This window comes from Pogona vitticeps, chromosome 4 (genome assembly GCF_051106095.1).
Source record: "Pogona vitticeps strain Pit_001003342236 chromosome 4, PviZW2.1, whole genome shotgun sequence".
Classification (NCBI taxonomy): Eukaryota; Metazoa; Chordata; class Lepidosauria; order Squamata; family Agamidae; genus Pogona; species Pogona vitticeps.
Genome location: NC_135786.1, coordinates 2966805 through 2991334, shown reverse-complemented (window position 1 = coordinate 2991334; position 24530 = coordinate 2966805). Strand labels below are relative to the sequence as shown.

General features: G+C 47.8%; 4 protein-coding genes across 4 annotated transcripts in view; 2 read left to right on the top strand and 2 right to left on the bottom strand.

The window, feature by feature from the left end:
• CCM2L (CCM2 like scaffold protein) overlaps positions 1–8689 on the top strand; it is a 29701-nt gene extending 21012 nt beyond the window's left edge. Inside the window, exons 6-10 of the mRNA XM_078392263.1 lie at positions 671–806; positions 2132–2195; positions 4226–4382; positions 5413–5551; positions 6066–8689. Of these exons, the coding sequence (XP_078248389.1) occupies positions 671–806; positions 2132–2195; positions 4226–4382; positions 5413–5551; positions 6066–6370 (801 nt within the window). The 3' untranslated portion in view covers positions 6371–8689. The remainder of the gene's footprint in view (positions 1–670; positions 807–2131; positions 2196–4225; positions 4383–5412; positions 5552–6065) is intronic.
• The window catches only part of LOC144588812 (uncharacterized), an 856730-nt gene that overhangs the window by 228768 nt on the left and 603432 nt on the right, over positions 1–24530 (bottom strand). The gene's annotated exons all lie outside the window — the stretch shown is intronic.
• Positions 1–24530, bottom strand: part of LOC144588813 (uncharacterized) — a 398202-nt gene that overhangs the window by 18402 nt on the left and 355270 nt on the right. The window lies entirely within an intron of this gene.
• The window catches only part of HCK (HCK proto-oncogene, Src family tyrosine kinase), a 33282-nt gene continuing 24869 nt past the window's right edge, over positions 16118–24530 (top strand). The window contains exons 1-3 of the mRNA XM_072996611.2: positions 16118–16490; positions 23149–23254; positions 24012–24051. Of these exons, the coding sequence (XP_072852712.2) occupies positions 23150–23254; positions 24012–24051 (145 nt within the window). The 5' untranslated portion in view covers positions 16118–16490; position 23149. The remainder of the gene's footprint in view (positions 16491–23148; positions 23255–24011; positions 24052–24530) is intronic.

The window sequence follows — 24530 nt, the reverse complement described above, 5'->3', positions numbered from 1 at the left end:
GAATGATTCGGTTTGTACAAATGAATCAAATTAAGCCTATACTATGGATAGTTTGTTCTGCTTCTTCTTGACATGGGATACATGCTGCTAATCATTAGACAAGCCTCTGCTGGCTTCAGGGCTTTCACTAAGCATCAGCCTTATATGCCTACCCTTTCCTTGCCTCTATAAGGTCTAGAAACTTAGAAGGTGCTTTTAAAAGTCAGATAACTTTTGTGATGCCAAACTATGTTGTTTGGCTCTAAATTCCATCTTTTTCTTATCCGTTTGTGGTGGATATGGGGGGGAAAAAACAAGAATGATTTCAATTTTTTCTCATCCTGCTATGGCAGAAGAATGCCATAGCCACAGGATTTGGGGAAGTTACTTTTCTGGATGGTAGCTCCAGGAGCCCTTCAGCATGGCTAACTGGACGGGGGGGGGGCACAGGGTGGTTTTGGGAGCTATCGTTCAAAGCAGTCATTTTTCCAAACACTGCATGAGATTGCCGTTTGGTGGCTCAGTGGTTTAGGCATCAGGCTTGACCGGGAGCTGGAGATGATGAACTTTGTGGGTCCCTTCCACTTCTGCAGTTCTGCAGTTTTAAGATTAAGATTTGCAGAGTTTTGCCCCACGTGTCGGTGTCAGGTTCCTCTCTGACCACTTTTTTTCCCCACAATTGGGGGTGCAGGACACAGCCGAGGAATCGTGTGCGCTGATCTGCCAAGTTTTCCAGATCATTTATGGCGATCAAACCATCGAGTGCGTAGACCGGGCCGGCTATCACTACACGTCCACCCCGAAACGCCCGTGGCTGAACAGCCGGAGTGAGTAGATGAGAGGTGGCCTTATGCTGAATGATAGATACGTGATCTCTTCCGGTCAGCCAGTTTTGTCTGATGTGATTTTTTTTTTAAAGTTTGTATTCATTTTCAATAAGGGTAAGGGTTGGGGTGTTAGTACATGGACATAAGGAAGGGATAAGGAAGGATGGGGGAAAGGGTAAAATTCCAGAGAGCGAAAGAGTATTCTTTCATCCACTTACTTAATTATGTTAAAAAGGGAAATCACATAAGTAAACAATACAGTATAACAATTTTTCCAGACTATCTATCTTTACTACTCTCTCCTTACCTTTCTACCTTCTTTTATCTATACTTTCCAGTCTATATTTCGGATCCAGTTATAAAACTGCTCCCATTTTTTTGAGTCCTTTTTGAGATGCTTCTGTTCGTATATCCATCTGCGCCACTTCCAGTATCGTTTCTATTCCGGGCTGGGTGTCACTGTTAGAAGCATTCACACAGCCTACTTGAAAGTACTCAGCAAGACTAGTGAGATACAGAGATTTGCTTAAGAAAGAAGGGACGTTAAAGACTAGAGAGAAAGAGTTTATTTTATTTTTTTGATTGATGGACGAGATTATAATTAGACTCCAGGTATGCAAAAGACAAAATAAGGGTTTTTTTATGACAAACAAACAGCATTTGATAAACTACTGTTAGAGGTAAATGATAAAATAATTAAAAGAATGTATTAATTTCTCTTAAATATGAAAATGGAAGATGTGGTGAAAGACTGCATGATAAAACGGGCACAAAGTGTTGGTCATAATATCGACTTAGAACAGTGGGCACAAATTTGGCAGAATAATCAACTTACAAAATCAGTAAATTTTAAAGAAAATATATATAAGATGTTTTATGGATGTTTCTTAGTATTGGGTCTGATCTAAAATCAGAAAACAAAAGCCCAAAGGGAGCACATGGCCAAAAAAAAAGTGAAGAAAATACACAGTAGCACCAACTATCTGCGAGATCAGTATCCACTGAGTCACTTATCCGCTGGCTGAAAATACTAAATTAAAAAAAAACCAGAAATATCTATTTATAAATACAATAGTTTCAGGTTCACTAGAAGAAGCCAGAGGTCATGCAATAAATAGTGTTTGATGCTTCCGCTCTTGTCAGCATCCGCGGGGGTGGGCTTTAAACCGATCCCCCGTGGATACTGTACTCCTACTGTATTTATTGCTGTCCAGATGGATGTTGTACAAAGGTGAGCAGGGTATAAAGGGAGTTTTGCAGAATGGGGTTATGGGTTGCCGGCATGACTCAGTATGACCTCCTTCTTCTTTCTCCCCCCCCCCCAGGTGATAGCTGTCGGACAGATGGGACATACGGATATGATGCCGATTTTAGCTGCTGTAGCTCCTTGTGAGTCCGGCTTTCCTAACTGGTAATCCAAGGGCAATTGTCCGTGTTGGGTGATGGAAAGACGTCTACGGCCAGACTATCACTTGGAAAAGAACCCAGCCAAAGAGTGACCCTGCAGAAAAGGAGGGGGACATATGTTCTCTGGGGATGCTGGGTGATGTATTCCACCTGGAGGCCATCAGCCCAAGAAAAGCTGACCAACATAACATTCATATAGAATCGAGAAATAAAAAGAGGTTTTTAATTTTTGTTCATATGCAAATCTAGGCAAACTTAATTGCTCACCCAACAAACCCTCGTGGAATTAACTGGCTAGAAATCTTTTGGCTTCTCCACCTTCTGAGATGCTTTCCATCCAGGCATGGGGGCTGGCTAAGAGTTTAACAACAGGCATGTTTTTAAAAAAAGATGCTAAGATGTAACCTTGTAGGTGATTTTAAAGGGCCTTTGCACAAATCAAGAGAAGATAAGTCTTTCACTAGTGGCAGATACACAAATGCACAATACTAGAGTGACGGACAAAACTGGAAAAAAAATTGAATTATCATGGCAAGACGTTTCAGCTCCTGCTTTCTTAATTTTGCTCTGAGTAAAAGGGTAGTGTTTCCAAAATGTATAGATAGGTATATATCAATATATGGATACACATATAAATGTACATGGCAAAAGACAAGCCATACTTAGTGTGTGTGTGGGTGTGAGTGTGATGTTGTCCTCTAAATTCAGTCCAGGAAGCGCTCAGCTGCCTAAGGACAACATCTGACATCATGCACATGCTTTGGAATACAGTAAAAACCCTTGTATTCCTGGGAGATTGGTTCCAAGACCCCCAAGCCACAGATGCTGAAAATTGCAGATAATAGCAAACATTATACACGACATGCTACCAACATGAATTTGACCCAACTCTGGGAGGCAGTGGAAGACAGGAGGGCCTGGCATGCTCTGGTCCATGGGGTCACGAAGAGTCGGACACGACTAAATGACTAAACAACAATAAATAGCATGGTAAAAAAAAAAAAAACAGAAATATGTATTTTAGTATATATTACCAGAATTAGCCACTGGAGGGAGCCAGAGACCATGCTATGTATTCGTCAACAACAAAACTATGGCATATGTTCTCTGGTTTCCTCTTGTGGCTGTTTTGGGTAAATACATCATGAAAAATCCATATTTTGGGGGGTTTTCCCCCTTTTATTTTTAATATTTTTAGACCATGGATAAGTAGAGCTGCGATAACTGCTCCCACAGATACGGGGGTAGCAGCATACATTATCTTCCTGGATACAGCACATTTTGATCAAGAGCCATTTTAAAAAGGAGACGTCTGAGAAGCCTTAGAAAGGCGATAAAATATTTTTATTTTGTCAGATGCTCAGATAAATTTACGTGTAAACTGATGATAGACATCCTTCCTGGCACAGAATATGCTTGTCTAGGGTGCTTTAAAACCATGTATTTATCGTTGTGCCTTCTGCCCACGTGCGGGGAGTGAGCTGTTACGCTCAGGCGATGCTGGCGAGCTTCTCAGAGACCTCCGTCTCTACCAAGGTGCACCAGAGCTTAGATAAAGTTACTTTGTGGGATGATGGCTCCTGAATGCCGCTGTTAGATTCCTGGAACTCTCCCAGCCCAAAAGCATCTTAGACCAAAACCAAGTCCCTCAACGAAATGCTCTAGAAAGTTCTTCCATGAGCACAAAGGGCAGGGCCTTTTTAGCATTTCCCAGATTCACGGGGCAGAGGGTTGGACCTGATGGCCTTATAGGTCCCTTCCCACGTCACTATTCTAGGATTCTGAGATCTTTGCTAGATTGACCCAAGGGTCCACCCTGTTTCTGATGATCCAGGGACCAATGAGCCTCCCATCCAGGTGGATGAGAAGGAGAAGTCCAGCACAGAAAGAGCGGCTTCCAAGGGTCATCTCCTCTAGTTACGGGCTCTGAGCTGAATTGGGGGGGGGGGTCAGGTGGGAAATTGTGTGGGAGTCCAAAGGGCGACTGACCCCCAACTTCCTTCTCCTTCCAGCGACGGCTCCCACGAAACCTTCGAAGCCTGCTGCAGTGACACCTCCTCTCCCTCCTTTCGCCGTTCCCATCACAGCCTTGCAACCGCTGGCAGCGGGAGTGACCACAGCGGCGCTGGCCTGGAGCAGCTGCAGGACTACATGATCACGGGGAGTCTGGCTTGGTGCCGAGAGGCGGGTGGGGGGCAAGAGAGGGGAGGGGCACTGGCGCTGCATGGAGGGGGTGGCGCGTGTGAGAGAGAGACCTGCGCCATGCTGGTGGTCAGCTGGCCCAGAAAGAATTCTGCTACCAGCTCCACCGCAATGCTTTCCTGCCCAGCCTCTGTGACATCACAAGGACCAGAAGCCCCCGGGTTTCCCATTTTTAGCTCAGAGTCTCTTAGAAGCGGAGGCAACAGAGCCAGCAACCATACACTCAGAGCTTATAGTACCTCCCCCCCCTTTTTGGACACCAAAAAACAACACATGCCACTGCTGGCTTTTATGCTTGGTAAGAGCCATATAGGACAGTGGATTCTTGGAATGGTAGTCTGAGAGAGAGAGAGAGAGAGAGAGAGAGAAACGTCTCTAAATCTTGTTTGTTTCTGGCCACAAACAATATAATCTTAGGATAGCTTGCAAAGGTTTAAAATCATTTCCAGACTTGACAGGAACAGTGATTAACAACAGTCTTGTAAGGTCGTCCAACAAATGGACCCTGAGAAAACTGCCTCAAGCCAGGGACTTTTAAGTGGTGGATCTGCACAGTTTTTGGTATTATATGGCAGTATCAAGAAGCTTGTCTCGGTTATGGAACAGGTTTTTTCCCTTTGCAGAACCTGAAAAACTTAGGGTTTATATAAGTTCTATATACAGGTTCTACAAATATATATAAAGGATATATTCCACAATATATTTTACCACCCTTCCCAGAACAATAAGTAGAATTGTATAGCAAGTTTACACACAATCATTCTGGCTTTCTGTTGTACAGTATACATATTTTAAGGGTTTTAAAGGGCCCATCGGTTTGCTAATAGCCCTATCAGCAACAGGAAACTGGAGATATCAAAGGATCCATGTGCTATCCGTTAGTCAAGGCAGGCAAAGGAAATTGACAAGAGAAAAGGCCAAAGAAAGGCAGAAAGTGCCCTTTGAACATCCTTGAGCCTACACTTTCTGGTAACGGTTTTGTCTTTTTCTTCTCCAGCTGAGGAACAAGTTGACACCCCAGGAAATCCAGCAGTTTGCGATGTTGCTCCGGGAGTACCGGATGGGCCTCACCATGGAGGCTTACTGTGCTGGCCTTCTCCGGCTTTACGGGGAGAAACGGAAGTTCCTTCTGTTGGGTAAACAAAACGTCTGGCAGAAATGAGATAATGTGCGGGGAAATCTTTGCGGGGACGGAAAATCCACAGAGGAGGTTGCCTTCGATCCACAAGCTATTTGTTAATCTTGTTATTTCAGCTGGGTAGACCCGCCGTGCAGGAACACTCTTGGGGTGGTTGAGCGCAGAATGACGCAAGGAACATGTTGCATGAAGTGTCTGCCCCGTTTCTGCTCCTCTCAGAGAGCTCGGAAGTAACTTTTTGGACTACATCTCCCAGAATCCCTCAGCCAACGTGGCCAATGGCTCCAAGTCTCAAAAAGTAACTTCTAAGCTCTGGACCATCCAGCCCAAAAAGATGCACAAACTATTAGTAGACCCTCCACGGTCTCAGTAAAATCTCACCTGGTGCCAGATCCTTTAAGGAAGGGGGGGTGGGGAAACAATTGGACCCACAAACGTTAAAGAGAGGTTGGGATGATATAAGCATGTTGTGACCGGTGCTCTCCCTCCCTCCCTTCCTTCCTTCTTCCTAGGAATGCGGCCATTCATTCCTGATCAAGATATTGGATACTTTGAGAATTTCCTGGAGAACCTTGGCATCCGGGAAGGGGGGATCCTGACCGACAGCTTCGGGCGCATCAAGCGGAGCATGAGCACCACCTCGGCCTCAGCCATGCGCAGCTACGACAGCTGGTCCTTGCACTCCGAGTCGGGGTCCTTCAACCGTATGATCACTGACATCACTCACGACATTGAAGCCCTGGCACAGGAGGAAGAGGAGGAGGAAGAAGAAGAAGAAGGCAACCATGATGGAGATGATGAAGAGAACTATCTGTGAGAAGAACAACAGTCTGACCTGAAAGAAGGATGATGACAGACGGTCATGAATCAGAAAAATTGTGATTTGCTTTGATTTGTGATTCGTCAAGGTTGACAAATCATGAATTACAAATTTATTCGCAAAGGCTTTCACGGCCAGGATCTAATGGTTGTTTTGGGTTTTTCGGGCTCTTTGGCCGTGTCCTGAAGGTTGTTCTTCTTAACGTTTCGCCAGTCTCTGTGCCTGGCATCTTCAGAGGACAGCACCACAACAACCAATTACAAATTTATTAATTTTTTTTCTTACAAATTTCGTCTGATTATTTCAGACCCACATAGTGGGCTCCCCCCAGGAAAGGTCCCTTCACCATCTGGCTTGAGGAAAACCCAATCTTCACCAAACTTGGAGAGATTGTGGAAGAGAGTCAGTAGAAGCTTCTCTGTGATTTTGGGGTATCTAGTGTCTGGGGGAGGGGGAACTTTTTCTGTAAGGGCCTCTTTGTGGGTGCGTAACTCAGGCATCCAAAAAGAAAAATTCACCAAACTGGGAAAGATTGTAGAGGAAATTTGTGGGAAGCTTCCCTGCAATTGTGATGTCTCTAGGTGCTTGCGAGGGGGGGAGGCATTTTTACAGCTCAAGGAATCAAAAATTGCTAAAAATTAATTGATTCATCTGCTTCAGTGTATTGATTTATGTGAATATGAATCAACACATTTGCAATTTTTGAATGAATTTGGTGATTCATGCCTGTCTCTAATGAGGAGCCACCACCTTTTCAAGGGAGCAGGGACTGTCTTGGCTTCTTTGAAAGTTCCTGGCGAGAAGGCAAGCATGAAGGAAAGTTAGTTGGCTGGACTACAACACCCGGGAACTCTCAGCCAACACAGACGGGATGAGTTGGAGTTGTATTTTTTAAAAAAACAACTCTCTCCAGCAAGTTCTGGAAGGAGCCGTTCTGCTCCGAGAGCACAGCTTTAACCTGCCCTCCTTTTGCCCTTGTCCAAGGCATTTTCCAAGATGCTGCCTTTCTTCCCCACTTGTGAGCCTGCCGTCATGACTTTCTAAAAGCCCCTGAATTTCCTCGGAAGCCTCTGATCTCATGGGACTCTGAAAGCGAAACAGGGAGAGGCCTGGTTAATATTTGCCCAGGAGATTAAGAGGAATCTCAAGGTGTGGCAAGGAAGGAGTCCTGGGTGAAAACTGTCTGTGAAATCTGTCTCTGACCTGTGGCTGCCGGTCAGAGAGAGCAATCTTGGTCTCAGTAAACGAAGGAACTTTCATGGGCATTCAAGGGTTTTTCCATCTTTGTTCCCCCAACAAATAAGGTAGATCAGATGGAATACTGTGGAGAGCTTTTCTGCTAGAAAATGTCCACGGGTCGAGATTTCTCTCTCAAGGAAAGCGCTTATTTGGCGCGCTAGCCAAGACGTGTACAAAACAGACGTTCACTGTAAAACGCATGTAAGGAAAGCCTGAGGCAACACCGGAAACAGAATAAATATATAGAAGGTAAACACAAAGAGTCATAAAAGCTGATTTAAATTGAGTTTTTCTTTCCCAACATGTTCTTTTGCAACACCTTTCTCAGGATGTTCCTTTGAAATTCCTTGAGGAAGAAGCCCAAGTATTTTATATTTTTTTAAAATATACCTTTGCTCAAACTAGGGAAGGTGCACACCTTTACGCTTTTCAGTGAATGGCGGTCTTGCCATAATGCCCTAAGAACAGTCTATAATATATTTGGTGAGCTTTATATAATTGCTAAATTCTCAAAGTTGCAATAAGAAGGGATCTCCTCATACCCGCACAATAACTCATTTGGAGGCTTTTAAGCAGAGGCTGGATGGCCCTCTGTTCGGGAGTGCTTTGATGGAGTTCCTGCATGGCAGGGGGTTGGACTGGATGGCCTCAGTGGTCTCTTCCATCTCTGTGATTCTACGATTCTCAGCAGAGCTGCTGTGTTGCAATTCAGTGGTCCTCTAGAAACATCTCTAATGTCTGCTTTAGAGATTTGCGGATAATGCCATTATCCAGATTCATCACTAGGTGGCACTGGACTTAGCTATATGGGGTAGTTTCTTATTCTTGTCCAAGAGAGTCCGTATAATATTCTTCAAGGAGGCTTTCAGACTAGCAGGTTTCAGACTAGCACACTTGTAGGCACAAACGAATGTGCAACAGGTTTGTGGTTGGTGGGGGGGTGGCAGATGTATAAGGCATGTCAAATAAAAATTGTTGGTCTTAATTGTTGCCCCGAGATCTTTTGTTGATTTTGCTGCACCTGACTAACACAGCTGTCTCCTTGGACATTAATAAATTTCCTCTTTAGTTTCCTTACAGGTGAGTCCTTTTTTAAGCCTTCCAGGGCAATAAGGAAGTGTGAGTATTTCGGTCTGAACCTGTTTGACAGTGTTTGAGAAAACCACTAGAGATCACTGTCCTCTCTTTAACACCCACCACCCATCCCTTCGAAAACCAGGCGCTTCTACCTTCTGCTGCTTAATTTACATTCCCAAGCATCCTTCCTTGCAAATGTTGGGGAAAGAGAGAGGCTGGCGTTTCTTAGGCCAGCCGTGGCAGGAGGAAGGGGCTAGGGTTTTAAAAGAGCCAGGAAGATAAGACAGACAAGATGTGGCAGATGTGCATAGTGGCTGCCGATGGGTTACGGGGCCAGGAGCCATATTGCAGTCCAGCCATAGATCAGCAGGGCCAGGAGGCGGGAAACCCAGTTGATTTATGGCAGAGAAAGATCCAGAAGACAATATGAGATAGAGCTTCCAAGGAAAACATCCCCATACACCATCCATTCCTAAATGATGGGGATGATGCTTCCCTTTTATAGGCTTAGGTTTTATCCTCTCCATTTAGACCTGGATCAAGACCATGGTTTCCCGGCCCACATTTAGCCACGTGGGGATGAGTTTGTTCCCCTCTTATTGCTGTTGTTGGGATCAGCGGTTTTGGCTAATTTTCAGCTTCTCATACAGTTGTTACACACTGATATATATATATTTTGGCCTTTTATTGCCGTTTTACTGCATTGTTTTATTATTCCTCCTCCTTCAATCCCGACCAAGGCACACCTGCCCTCCCCAAATAACACCACACTTTTGAAGTTGGGCTTGTGAAAGCTGATGTTGATGCTCTAAGAAATGTTAGTCTTAAAGGTGTCAAAAAGCTCTTGGGTTTCTCCCCTCCATCTGATTAACACTTCAGGTTCGTAGCCGTTGGTGGTCCTGATATGTTCCGTTAGGTGCATTGAGAAGCACATGAGAATGGTTTGCAGACAAAAGAGGTATGAAAACTGTGGCAACTGGTTTCGATCTCACAAGGACCATGTAGCCATCTCTGATGTAGGCGGCTAGACTTACACGGAAGCCAGCCTTCCACCCCTTGGCTCCCACATGGGCCCACAGTTGGTCTTTGCCATTGGCTTTATTTTATTTCATTTTGCATATGATTCGTGCTCTGTGCTGCAGCATCCCAACCCATTACTGGCAGAAGGCGTGGATGGATGGCCGCGATGTGGAGGTAGCAATGCCGGGATGGTGCCCCTGGCTCGCTACTTCCTCTTTGTGCGGCTCTGAATCAAGCAGCAGAAGATTCTTGGGTTGCAACAAAGCTGCAAACGTGGAGCAATTTGCATTTTAGAGTAAGTTCCCCTTTTTGTCATTTCTGAGAAGAGCTTGGGCCGTCTGCCAGCTGGGAGGGCGGAGGTTCGGCTTGTCCCCTTGGTGACTGCCTCAACCAGGGACTCGCCAGACGTACACAGTTATGACACACTACCAGCATTGATAGACATTGGCTTCCCTTCACCGTTCGGGCAAAACGTTGCATTTTTTGGGCATTGTGTGGTCAACCTTTTAAGCTCCTTGGGAGGGAAGAGTTTAGAAATATTTTAATAACATCTTATCAGAATTCAAGGTTCTGGTTTTGCATTGCAAAGCTCCGGTGGCTTAAAGCTTCAAAGTTGGTCTGGTTACAGTTGAAAGAGACAGATTTTATTCTCATGCAGAAGCGGCCAACGTGGATCATAACTGCAGTAGGTGACAATGTGAATCCCATCGTTGGGATTTTGTTTTTCCTTTAAAAAAACAAAGAATGGATCTCAAAAGCCAGGTCAAATATTTCTAGCCAATATTTCTCTTTAAATACCTGGTTGGTTGGTTGGTTGGTTGGTTGGTTGGTTGGTTGGTTGGTTGGTTGGTTGGTTGGTTGGTTGGTTGGTTGGTTGGTTGGTTGGTTGGTTGGTTGGTTGGTTTGAATATTCTACAGCTGAAATCCAATACTGTAGTAATCAGGAACTGGAGTAAACCCATTTGAATCAATGGAACCTACAGAGGAATTGACCCATCCACTTACTACTGGATTTCAGCCTATGCTTCTTATGAGAATTCAGAACAGCACATAGTAAATAATGAATACAAATAACTATACCTTGAACCTGTTGCAGTTATTTGCATATGACCATGCAAATGAGAAGGGGGAAATAACAACCCAGGTAGCAACAAAGAACTGCAGCAGAATTTCTTAAAGTGGGGAACTCAGAGGACTTCAAAAAAGAGCACGAGATAACTTTGCTGGACCCCCAGAAGATGATGGAGCACCTTTGATTGTTGCCCTTTCTCTGTCTCTGCTTCCCACCCACCAACCCCAGGTATCTGTGACACCTTTTAAGATGGAATCGATCAGGCTCTATTCCAAATCCACCTGCATGATGCTGGTATGTCAAATTGCATTGGAAATATCAGTTTCACCCCACAATCATCTTTCCTTCCTTGTTGCTGCCACTTGCTTCCATCATGCAGTTCACAGTTTCTCTGCTTCGGCTTCCAGATATGAGGATAGCAGCGTTGTATTGTTGTTGACGAAGTATATGAACTACTCTGACCACTCTACAGCGCTACGCACATGCTCAGTATTATTATTAAATGACGTTGGCCATGTTGCCAGAAGCATCCTAGCCCCTAAGTCTAGTCCTTGTCATTACTTTGATTAATTTACTCTCATTTTTAAATTTAAAAGTCATGATGGGGTGGGTTGTGTAAATATGCAAATAAATATGGGCGTGAGGCAGGATTGCCATATCTTTAAATGCTTGGTGCAGATGCCATGAAGATCAGAAGTCTTTAGAAAGCCAATTCAGGATCAGCACAGATGAGCAGAGCTTGAAAGGGTTGTTGTTGTTGTTGTTTTTAAAACTACAATCCCCATAATCAGCATGACCACCAGTGGGCCTCTTTGGAGTCATGGTCCATACACAAAGCCAGGCAAGAGTGGTTTTCGTTCCTAGGCGATTTCATCTAGCTCAGCTCTAGAATGTGCGAAGTTATTTACTTTGGACTGCAGTTTGTAGAATCATAGAATCATAGAATTGTGAAGTTGGAAGGGGCCTCTAAGGCCATATAGCCCAACCCCCTGCTCAGTGCATGAATAGAAGTCAAAGCGGCTCTGACCGAGGGTTGTCCAATTTTCTCTTGAAGGCCTCCATCGTTGGAGCGCTCACCACCTCCCCCTCAGGTCATGGGTGCCTGGAGAGTTTCCATTGCTCTCCACAAGACATGTTTACTTAGGGCATCCTGGGATACAACAAGCCATTCCTACGAGGTAGCTTTGTGAGTCCCAATTCTTTCTGCTGTTTTTCCAACACAGAGCTTTTCCACCTGAGCTCAAGAGATGGAATCGGCACAATCCAGCCTTTTGAGGAATTGATCAATTCCCCTGGGTCTTTTATATGGATGCGTGTTGCGAATGGGTTGTTTCCTGTGTTCTCCTGGACCTTACGCCCTGCATTACAGCCGCTGAATGTGAGAGAGAGGAGAGGAAAGCCCCTGTATGACATTCTACCCCCATTGCTGGACCATATTGACACCTAAAACAACAGAAATGGTGATCACTGAATTATAGACTGGAAATTAAAAGATATGTGTTTGACAGAATGGGTGCAGTTGGAGCAGGGCGTGTGTGTGTATATATATTTCTACTCCATAAATAAATACCTTTTCGGTCTCTGGAGAAAAGAAAAGAGGAAATATCCCTTTTACTTCCTTCTCCAGTTTGAAAAAGCATGACTGCATGAGAGCCCACAAATATTTTCGTCTTCTCGGGTCACTGGCTGATTGGGAAGAGAACATGTGCTGACACATTTAAGTTTTGAACAGAACGAGGGCACCAGAGGAAGTTACAGGAAAGAGCCGGTGGCCTGGAGGGCCCTGACACAGATTCTGTTCCTTCTCACAGAGCTTGATCCGGAACAATGATGCGGACAGCAGAGCATGGATCTGGATGTTTTTGTCTCAAGCGGTGGCTTCCCGTTTTATGGGCAATAAGGAATGGGGGGCCAAAGATGGGAGCAACCGGCCAGGGTTCCTCCCAACACGGATCCCCACCTGAAGCAAAGGTCAATTCCCCCCCCCTCCCCACAATCATGTCACAAATGGAAGTGTCTGGGCTGTGAGGACCATAACAGAGGCTTCCGGAAACTGCCATCAGCTGAGGGATCTTGGGAGTGGTTGTCCAAAACAAGAGTGCCCTTTCCAAGCTCTGCTTTACGCCTCGCTGTCTCTTTTTCCCCAGCTGCCGTTCCCTGATCCAGGACAGCCTTCCCGAATCTATCGTCCAGCTGTGTCTGAGGGCTCCCGCCATGTAACTGTCATTATGTGGGATTTGTAGCACAGACTGAGTTGGGTTGCAACTTATATGAGGAGAGGACCTGGAAGATCAAGTTACATTTTAAGTTAAGTCCTCTTGGTCATGAAAGAAAGCTGGCCCCTAGTGAACCAAAGTTTAGGAAGCGTCTAAGGATGGGGTGGCGCGGTGGGTTAAACCGCAGAAGCCTCTGTGCTGCAAGGTCGGAAGACCAGCCGTCGTAAGATCGAATCCACATGACCGTCGCTTGTCCCAGCTCCCGCCAATCTAGCCGTTCGCATGTAAAAATGCGAGTTGATAAACAGGTACCACCTCGGTGGGAAGGTCATGGCATTCCATGTCTAGTTTCACTGGCCATGTGACCATGGAAACGGTCTTCGGACAAACGCTGGCTCTGTGGCTTGGAAACGGGGATGAGCACCGTGCCCTAGAGTCAGACACGACTGGACTAAATGTCAAGGGGAACCTTTTACCTTACCTAAGTGAAAACCAGACCACACACTCTCTCTCTCTTTCCCAGATTAATTGGTCTTATCTTTGAGCAAATGCAGACAAAACTTCCAGAACAAGATGGATGCCTTCCATGTTTGATGTACCTGACCTGGGGAGAAAGACCAAGCAGGGCAACTGTGGGCTCCCACAGTTCTTGTATCCAGTGGTGGACCCACATTTTGGAGGCCCCTAAGCTTGAGGTGTTATGGGGCTCCTTCACAACCAGCAATGAAATCTGGTTGTCTACTTCAGTGACAGTTCATTTTTTAAAAAAACGTGGACAACCATCACTCCCGGGGCCCCTCTGTGATTAGGGGCCTTGCAGCTGAAGCTTTGTTAGTTCCATGGTAGATCTGTCCCCACTCCATCCACACAGACAAGCTGTTGCCAAGGTTCAGTGATTCCACACCCACCCCAGCTGGGACGGCAATCCTGCTGAAACACCTTCCTGCTGGACAGCTCACAGTTGGGATTTCATCTTGCCAAGCAACCAAAAAAATTAGGTGACACAAAGTAGAAGTAATGTGACTTCTGGAACACTCTTATTTGTCATGAAAATGGTTCAGCAGTGAAAGAAAAACCCTCGGCAAGGATTCCCGATGTCAATGGGTCCAAATGTCGCCATGTGCCGTGGCTTCTCAGCAGATTATTCTGTTAGGAATTTCCATCTGAGGACATTTCCTCCCCCGAAACTTATTTCTGCACTTCTGCAAACCTCACGCTTCCCTGAGTGTGCAGAATCGTGCTTCCTCTTGATTCTCAGTGGCCCTTTTTGTCAACCGTCCTGCTGGAACTCAGCACCAGAATGTTCACTCTCTCTCCAAGCGCCTGGGAGGGATTTGCTTCAGAGGAAGTCTTGTGGCCCCCTCACCACGAACGCCTGGTTGCCAGGGGTTGGTGAGATGCTGTCAAGTGTGGAGCAGTGGTACAGTCCCTTCAGGTGTCAGGTGCAAAGTCTTTGGCAAATATTTGCAGGGGCAAAAAAAAAAAGACTCAGGGTCTATTCTTTTTGAACCTCTTTATCAAAACTGGTCAGGGAAGAATATAAGGAGATGAGTGGGGAGAGAGTGAGAAGAGATAATTAGGAGACTTCCAACATCTGCTTTATTAATGGAACTATTTTCAGTGGAAGCCGATGCAAACTCTATCGTACGCTGGCCTGACGTGATGCCCTTAGGGCTGCCACCCCCCCACTCTGCCTGGCTCAAGAAGATGTCAAAATGATTTTGCTACTTCCATATGAGACAGAAAGCTGGCACATGGTCTATGTGTGAGACACGCTTTCCTCCTCAATAAAGGAGGGTAGGATTTCCAGCAGCACCCAGGAAATGCACCCCTGCTTGCAAAAAGTGGGAGCTGGGTCCTTGCCGCATGCCTTTTGCACATACCAAAAGTTCAGCAGGAGAAGGACCGGGCTGGGTTAAGAAAGCGCCACATTGAGAGTTGGGAAGGCTTGTTCACCAATGAAGGCTGAGAGGAGACCTGATCTCACATCTTCTAATAGTTGAAGGTCTCTCATAGGCACAGTGGGACAGGCTCGGGGTCTATGGCTCCAGAGCGGAGGACCTGAACCAGTAGACTCCAATTGCAAGAAAAAATATTTCAGCTAAGGGTTTGGGAGGAACTTCATGACAATAAGAACCATCCAGCTGGTTGGTTGGTTGGTTGGTTGGTTGGTTGGTTGGTTGGTTGGTTGGTTGGTTGGTTGGTTGGTTGGTTGGTTGGTTGGTTGGTTGGTTGGTTGGTTGGTTGGTTGGTTGGTTGGTTGGTTGGTTGGTTGGTTGGCTGGCTGGCTGGCTGGCTGGCTGGCTGGCTGGCTGGTTAGTTGTTATGCAGCCTTTCTAGTGGATGCACTGCACTGGGCTGTTTACAAATTAAATACAGTACTCAGAACCCCACATGAGCATCAATACCACCATACAGTGGTGCCTCGCTTAACTAGGATAATCCATTCCAGCGAAATCGCTGTAGAACGAAATCCTTGTTAAGCGAAATAAAAAAGCCCAGCTTCGGTGATGCTGTCATTGTCACTGACATTGAGAAGGGGACGACAGAGGACAAGATGGTTGGACAGTATCATTGAAGCTACCATCATGAATTTGACCCAACTCCGGGAGGCAGTGGAAGACAGGAGGGCCTGGCGTGCTCTGGTCCAGGGGGTCACGAAGGGTCGGACAGGACTAAACGACTAAATAGCAACAAAAGAATGGATGGGAAGAGCCCTTGGCTCACTCCCTTGAGCTCTTCCCTTCTCCTCGGTTTCCCTTCCAGTCTCTGGATCGCGAGGCTCCTCTCTTACTCCGGTTCTTCCCCCCCCACGCCCCCCACATGTCGTCTCCCCCTTGCCGGCCGCTTCCCCCACGATCCGGACAGGACGGGAAAGCTCCTGGCCGGCGGAGCCCGATCCGTGGGGAGCGCCAGGGAGGAGCTGCTCACCGCGCCGGTCCTGCGGGCCCGAGCCTGGCGCGCGACGCCTCGGGGCGAGGGCGAGTGCGGGGAGGGGACCCGGCCTGTGTCGGGGCGGAGGGGAAGCGGGGGGAGGAAAAGCCTCCCTTCCTGAAAGAGGCCGGGCTGCGGGTGGCGAGGGGGCGGCTCCGGGTTGCCTCACCCGCCCCCCCAACCCCCGCTTGCCGCCGCTCAGGATCCGCACCCGCGCCAGTCGTTCTCACGGTCCGCGGGGGAAAAAGGGCAGGCGCTGGCCCAAGGGAGCCGCTGCTGGCTGCTGTGCGGGGCAGAGACCTACTCGCTCCCGGTGGGAAAAGCAGAGGGAAGGGGCGGCGGCTCCGCTCCGGATCGGGCGGAGGCGCAGAGAGCAGCGCGCTGGTCTGGCCGCGGAGGGGCAGGATCCGGAGCCGAGCAGGGGCGCCTCGGGGAAGGCCGGCGGGCGAGACGGAGACGGGCGCCGACGGCGAGCTTTCCTTGGCCGGCTGAAAAGGGCCGAAGGAGACCCCCCCACACACACACACCCCTCGGGGTGCCGCCGGCGGAGAAGAAGAAGGTACACAGAGAGGAGCCTGCGAGGGATCCTCGCCCGCCCACTTTTTAAATGCGAGGATCTGCTTGAGACGTGCGCGCAGTTGCACCTGGGCATCCCCTTGAGCATGTGCAGAGTTCCTCCCTGGAATTCGGGAGCCGGGCTCCTCGGGCCAAGAAGGTCACGATCCCTAGAAATGATAGGGCTCGGCCGCCCGGATGTTGGCGCGCAGGCGGCGCCGGAGGAAGGCGCGATCCTGACCCGCGCGCCTGCTCCACTGCGTCCTGCCGGGCGGCCGGGGCCCCTTGGGGGGCGTGCGGAGGGTCCTTCAAACCCGGTCCTCCCGCGTTGAGCGAGGGACCCTCGGGGTCCCGTCCCTTTCCTTGAGGGATGGATGGATAGAAAATAGTTTTTACCCCGCCTCGCTCCTTAAAAAGGACCCCAGGCGGCTGACACCCTGAAAAGGAGAATACTGTATGTAGAAGCTGAAAACAGCAGGGATACTACAGACCTTTGGAAAGAACTCACTAAGGATTGTGCGAACCTCATTTCAAGCGCTCCCTTTGGAAACCGCGGCGGGCGAGGGCAGCAGGGGGCAACGGGCGTGCCCAGCTGCAGGCAGCTGGCAGGGCATCTCTCCCGAGCGCCTACCCCCCCCCCCGGGAAGGGGCAAGGAGCCGCTGCCCGCTTGGGCCTCGGGTCGCCGTCCTTGAAGGCCCTCCCGGGGCTGGTCGCGGGCATCCCGTGCCAGCCTCCGGACGGCTTTGGCCAGCCCCGGTCGTCGGTGCCTGCCTGGCGCGCGTCTCGGTGCCCGCGAATGCCCATCCTTGCCAGTCAGACCGCAGGTGGATGGAAAGGCGCTGGAAAGGGCCGCCGGGGGCGGTTTTTGCTTTGCTGTTGGTCTGTTTTGTTGTCGATGTGCTTGCTATGGCTGGCAGAGGGAGAAGGGGCTGGTGTGTTTTGGGGCCCCTCTGCCCCAGTAACTGGACCGACTGGAGGTGCCCTGGAGTTGCGGGGGTTGAGGGGGGGAGAGGGAAAGGGGCTGCCCTTCCCCTCCGGCAGCCAAATTTCCAGAGAGCTCCACCTGTTTGACCCACCCAAAAACTGAATTCAGCATTCACAGTCTGTAAATTTTGGAACAGCGGTCTGTTTCGCCGCCATCTGTTGTATCGTTGTATTGAGATATTTTATATATATGTGAATATATGGCTGATGGTGGGATTCCAAAAGATCTCCTGTATGGACAATGAATGCAGGGAAATCACCCCAGAGGGAGACCACACAGCTGCGATTCAAGGAGATCTGCAAGCGGGATCTGAAGGCCTTAGGAATAGACCTCAACAGATGGGAAACCTTGACATCCAGGCATTCAGCCTAGAGGCAGGCGGTGCATCACGGCCTCTCCCAATTTGAAGAGACCCTTGTCCAGCAGGCCGAGGCAAAGAGGACATCCCAAAACCAGCAAAATCGGGGAGCTGGACAGGGTACAGCTTGTATTTGTCTCCAGTGTGGAAGGGATGGTCACTCTCGAATTGGCCTTCTCAGCCACACTAGACGCTGTTCCAAGTCCTCCATACAGAGCACGTGACCATCATCTCTTGAGACTGAAGGATGCCTGATCTAATCTATTGCCTGCCCAAGTAAACCTGCCAGGGAGTGGAGGCATCGAATCCCATGTTCTTTGTGTGAGCCATCGTAAGTTAGGGCAGAGAATGGATCCAGTCATTTTACCTCTAAAAGGGGAACTGTGCACACCCACCCTTGGCCAACTTCTCAGAAGCACTTTTTCCTGTTATTTAATTCTGAAGTTAACGAAGTTTCTGCAAAACGGAGACCGATCTCATTAACCTTTTCAGAACCACTGAAGGGCTTCCACAAGCATGAGGCGCACGGGGGGGGGGGGCGAATAACAGGAAAGACTCCATACTTTTGTTGGTGTGCTTCTGACTTCTAGACGGCCTCGCAGTGCTAAAGCACCCTCTGTGTGGTTTGCAACATCATTATGCAAATAACTCTTGACAACATTGACGGAAACAGAAGTCTGACTGGGGGTGGCGGGCTCAAGAAGGGACACCAAGAGTCTATTGCCTTTCATCTTGCCCCTGAATTTGTTTATAAATAAATAGAAATAGTACAGGGAGATGTTAAAGTTCCTCTTGCAAATGGCTGTGTAGGAAAAACGCAAGAAAGATGTCCAAGTAGATATCGCTTTAATCTGCAGAACTGTTTCAAAATAACATTAACAGTGTGCCTCCTTCTAGGAAGAAAGTTTGCTCTTCGACTTTCAATTTAGCGACTGTTTCTTTATTTAAAAGATTCTTACCCTGCCTTTTCCCATAAAAAGACCCAAGGCAGATTACCATTGGCTGCATCAATTGAAAGTATAAAACTGTATCCCCAGGATTCCATTGCAAATATTGTTGTGGGGGAGGGGAAACAACTCAGATTATGTAGACCTGGTTCATGATTTAAGGATTGGCCTCAGTATTTCCTGAAATAGCAAGGTACCGTTTTTTCTGCAGCAGATCTACTCAGGAGCAAATGCTCCAACCTGCTGCTTCTCAAGGCCAGGAGGAGGAGGCTGTCATGCGTCAACAGCGACAAGACTGATGTATCCTCTTCTCTGAGTCGCAACTTGCGTTGACCCCTGTTGGGGTTGGGGAAGCCCCTGAGGGAGAAGGAGGTCCTCGGCCCAGGGGCTTCCTAGACGGTATTATTCTGGGAACAGAGTCACCTTCTGTGGCTGATGGACTTGCAGGGGGAGACCCTGTGCTGGGTGTGGCTGGCTTTCAGAGGTCTCTAGCAGAGGTCCCGTTGAGTGACCCTCGCGCACAATGAACCCTGGTGGACCCTTCTCTGAGAATGAGGAGGGTTGCTGACTATGGCTGTTTTTCCACTGAGTCTCCGTGTGAAGGAGAACGGAGTGGGGTCTGGGACCACCGGGCTGAGGGCCCATGAGAGAACAGCTTCCCTCTGGAAAACTAGCCTTCCAAGGCAGGGGCCCCCTTGCTTTGCCTCCTCTTTGCCTTCTCTGTTATTTCAGCAGATGGGGGCAGAGAGAGGGACAGGCCTAACTCTTGGGCCTAATTTGGACTGCAGGGAGGGCCAGGTCTGGTCTCCATGAATTGCCCTCCTCCCTCAGAGTGATCATGTTGAGTCTTCTTGGTGGGTCAGCTCCAGGGCTTGGTTTGAGGGTTTTGGCAAGTCATCGTCCAAAAAAAAGAGAGAGCAATTTTTCCATCGCTGTCCTCCTGTTCTGTCATGCGAGAGCTGGGAAACTCACCTTCCCTCCTGGGAATGACCGTCTCTCAGCTGTGGTCAGTGTCCCGCGGCTTCGGACTTGACCATGTCACCAGACCTGGCATGAGGCACTCTGACATCCAGGAAGGCAAAATCCTTGCACAGCACCCTTCGCTTTCCCCTGTTGTGGGTCTGCGTTGAGGCGACTCAGTTCCGTGTCCTCTGGAAGGGTCTGCCGTGCAGGGACGGCCAACCCCCCCTCCCCCAGATTTCCTCCACTGGACAGGCGTTGCAGATTTTCTGAGTCAACTACTTTGCGGCGTGCACTGTTCTGAAAACACCAGGACAGAAAAACAACTCTCGGCCACAGGTCAGCGGTGGAAGGTGGATGCTGTAGGATACTGGGTGGGCGGGGTGGGTGTCTCTCAGGCTCATGTGGACAGAAACCATGCAGGATGTTTCTTGGGGAAGACAGGACAGACTGCCACAACTAGGAGAATGAGATGTTCCTCACACCCCATTTCAAAGCCATTCTGCTGACCCGATATCATCAAATACTGCCCATGGATTGGAACCTCGCCACGCGGCAGCTGCTTAGACTGATGGGCCTTGTCCTCCTCGGCAAACGTCCTGGCTCTGTGGGAAATCTCTCTCTCTAAGACCATTTTTTTTCCTCATGAAAAGGAGGTTCTGCTTTCCTCACCCCCGGGTCACTTTGGGTCAACTGGGAGGTGCGATCCTTGTTCGGGACAGTGTGCCTCTTCTCTTAGCCTCTTGCTTCTGCTTTTCGCTTTAGCTGAAAAAAAAATACATATTACTGGAAGGGATGGCCTTCGGGTGGAAGCATTTCAGCATCTTCCCCACACTGTGGTTTCTGTGTCATTGACACTTCCTGAAGAGATCCATGTTCTGGGTTTTTCCCCACTGATAAGAACATTAGGAATTTGAAGAACTGAAAGCAAAAGCCAAACTGTTACTTTGTCTTGTGTGTTTATTTATTTATTTAAACTATTTTTACCTTTCTCCTTAAAAAAGGGGGCCCCAGGTGGCTCACATCAGTAAAGGACAATATTTAAAAGCTAAAAACCAGAAGGATGCAAATATTTAAAAAGAAATAAACAAGTATTACACTGAAACAGTAAATAAAATCAACACCAAAAAGGCACCCAAAGCAACAAGGCACAACAATCCATTAAAAAACCCCTCTCAGGCAGCCGGTCGCTCAAGGAAAGCTTGCCACCTTCTCGCAGTGCCTTTCCAAGTTTTGACAGTATTGTGTGGTGCATAGCGCAGCCTTCCCAATCAGCTGGACTACAAATCCCATCCACTAGTTGTGTGTCCCACATGAACAGAACACACAAACACACAGATTGAGCCTCTTCAGTGATGTGGAAGTGAGGAGCAAACCCTTCTCACTGCGTGGCGTTCATAATCTCCAGAGTTTGGGAAAGCTCCTCTTTTAAAAAACACTACAAACCCCAGGATCCACAGCCTGAGAAGAAGCGGTGCTGGCTGGAGGATTCTGGGAGCGGTAGTCAAAAGAAGAAGAACTTTCCCAGCCTCTGGTAAGTTCTTCTGCCTTTCATCTTTATGCAGCTTTCCTCAGAGCGTCGGAAAATTATCTTTGGACTACAGTTCCCACAATCCCCCAGTCAGCAATGGCCATGCTAGCCAGGGGATTCTGGGGGGGGGGGGAGTATAGTCCAAATATTTCCTGCCCCTTCTATGTTTTCTCTCGGGAGATACAACTCCCATCCTTCCTTGCCGGTAGGAATCCACTGGTGCCCTTTCTTGCCCCAGACACTGGGATGACAACCACCTTCGCTTTGTGAGGGGAAAACTCACAATGTGCGCAGTGTATGACCATGCAGGGCCCTTCTTGGTTTGGAAGGCACTTCCCTTTTGTTCGTTTTAATATTGCTTTGCTTATGCTAACCATGATTTTGCAGCGTGAGCTGGACAATGAATAGGTAACCTTTGTTTGGACGCAGAAAGAGATAAAGGGGATCGGGTCATATCCGGCGCCTCCTTTGGCCTGTAGCTTCTCTGCGCAATACGTTTCGCTGACTCTTGGATACAAATTTGATGAGGACTCATTTGCACCGTTCTTGGGGGGGGTCTTTCCTCAGGACCCGTAGCATCCATTTGCTTCCTCTTTGGGTGAGGAGGGGCTTCCGTCCTTTCACCGTCCACCTTGGCACGTACAGTCTCCAGAGAGCATCGTTTGAGGGGTGAGGCGTTCAGGGACAGCTTCAGGGTTTGCAAGAAGGGTTTAGAAAAGCTCTCTCTCTTTTTTGTACTACGGTCCCAAAATCCAGTGACCAGTATGGCCATTCTAGTTGGGGAATTCTGCACCCGGAGTTCAGAAAAGTAACTTTTTCAAACTCGGGAGGCGGTGGCTGCAGCTCTCATTGCGTGTTGGCTAAGTGTGTGTACTAGGAGGAAGCCATGAACTATAAAAACCTAAGCAGCTTTCCCCCTTACCTCCCTAAAATAAGGGAGGGAGAAAAATTGAAGAGCAAGCCAGTGTTGTTGGGGGGGGGGTATCAAACTCAAGAAAGACCCCACCTGGTCTTCTTTCCTCAAGTAAATAGGGACTGGAATGCACACCACCCTTCTTTGACTTGAGGAATGCAGAGTTTTGGGCATGGGGGGTGGGGGAAGAAAAATTTTGCAAACGAGTTTGCTGAGTGACTACTGGCTTTCTTCTCTCTGTACACAGAGAGAAACTGTAAGAAAAAGAATTGAGGTTTGTGCGATCAAATATCACTTTATTTCCGGTGGTTATAGTATGGGTCAATTTGAAGGATTTCACCCCCTTCCCCCCCCCCCCGATCACACGACACAAAGGCTGATTTGAATCAGTCTGGCCCTTTTTGGCTGCTGCTATACCTCCCCCCCCCAAAGCTAGAATGATTTGAACAGACGTTTCCCCATGTGATCAGTTGATTCATTCTTGTAAAGACAGGGAGGGGCATGTCTGCGGCTGGTGATTTGGTGATGAAAGCAGCGCTAGATCATCTTGTCACTAGTGCTGATGTACTGGATTAGCACCAGATCATCTCTAAATAAATAAATAAATAAATAAATAAATAAATAAATAAATAAATAAATAAATAAATAAATAAATAAATAAATAAATAAATAAATAAATAATATTACAAGCAAAACAGAAGCAACCCGCAGGACATAAAAGACATCCCTGTGGTAAGTGGGATTTCTGTACCCATCAAGAAGAACGTTGGAACGCTGCCACCTTCTCCAGAACATTGTACAATTGACTGGACAGAGAACCATAATAGGATTGGCAGAGGTGGGACTAGAGGAAGGGAGGAAGGAAAGAGATGAAAGAAGTGTGATTGGAATTCCTTCCTTCCCTCTTCCTCCCTTCCTCCCTTCATGTGGATTTAAGCTGTTTCATTTCTTTTTTCTCTCTTCCCAGAATGGGCTGCATCAAATCCAAAGAATTTGGCCTTGGTAGCAAGTTATCAAGAACCCCATCACTCTCCAGCGAACCAGATCGTTATGTGAAGGGTCTACATAGAAAGGTTGGAAACACTGCATATGGAAACGCATTTAATGTTTAGCATAAGGGTAGAAGTGTATGCTTATTTGACTTGTAGTAGCTGAAATGAGAACAGAATATTACAGTGCAGAAAATGACATGTTAAAATGTCCAGTAAAGGGCACACTGCTTACATAGCAGAATTTTGGATCACCATAATGCAATTATATCAGAATTGTGCCTTTCCCTAAAGTCCTCCAAGCGCTTTCCATGGGAATATCAGTTTATAAATTTAACAAAGTCCTAGCTTTGTTATAAAGTAGAAGAGCGCAGGGGATTTCCCCCCACCTGGTCCCTTCCAAAGAGGTTGAGCTTCAGCTCCCATCATCCTCCACAGCCAGAATGATCATCCTCATTGGGAATCATGGTCCTATCATTTCTTGAGGACTGGAATGTGTCTTGAAAGTGTCTAGTCTGCGGGCCACTGTTTGCTTCTCCTTATTTATTAGCATTTTTTTGTTAGGATTGTACCAATAAATGTGAAAAGACAAAACAGACCTGTAATGGATGCACAGCGTTCTGTGTTGAGGGGCTGTGAGGGTGTCAGGGAAGCTAAAGCCATGTCATCAGGAAGCTCCATTCTATGACTCGTCTGGACTCCTAGTAGAATATAATCCTGCACATCTGGAGGGCGATGGATACGGTAAAGTTGCCTTACAGGCTGCAAACTATCTGTCCACAAAAAATATTCTTTTTGTGCTAAACGTGGATGTTTTTCTTCTTCTTCTTTTGCATCACAGGGCTGTATATCATCTACTCCTGTGAAGCCCCAGGATGACGGTAGGTATCCTCTGGTTTAGCAAGAGGCCATTTCATGGGTTCATGATGCCCCAGGGCAACATCAGGGGTCCTGTAATGAAGGACACCTTTAATCGTCCCATCTGCGACTTGTTCAGTCCTCCAGACAAAGCTCTTGCAAAGCCACACATGATGTGGAAAGCTCTGGTTGACTTAGGTCGATCTAGAGCCCTCCTCTTGATTGGAACAGTGGGTTTGACGAGGAGAGGGTACTTTCCCGTCCCCCCAAGCTATTTGCATATTTAAATCACCCTGTTCTAGTGACAGCTCATTTCACAGTGGGGGGGAGAACATGGCAGGATTCACCAGTTCTTTGGGAGAAGGAAAGGAATTCAGATCTGCAAAGCGGTCGGAGAAAGGGTCCCCCCCCCACGCCATTGCTGTCGCCAAAAGCAGAGCCTCTTTTTGCCCCCGCCCCCCCCCAAAGTAAAGGAAAATGATGGGGGAACAGATCATGAAAC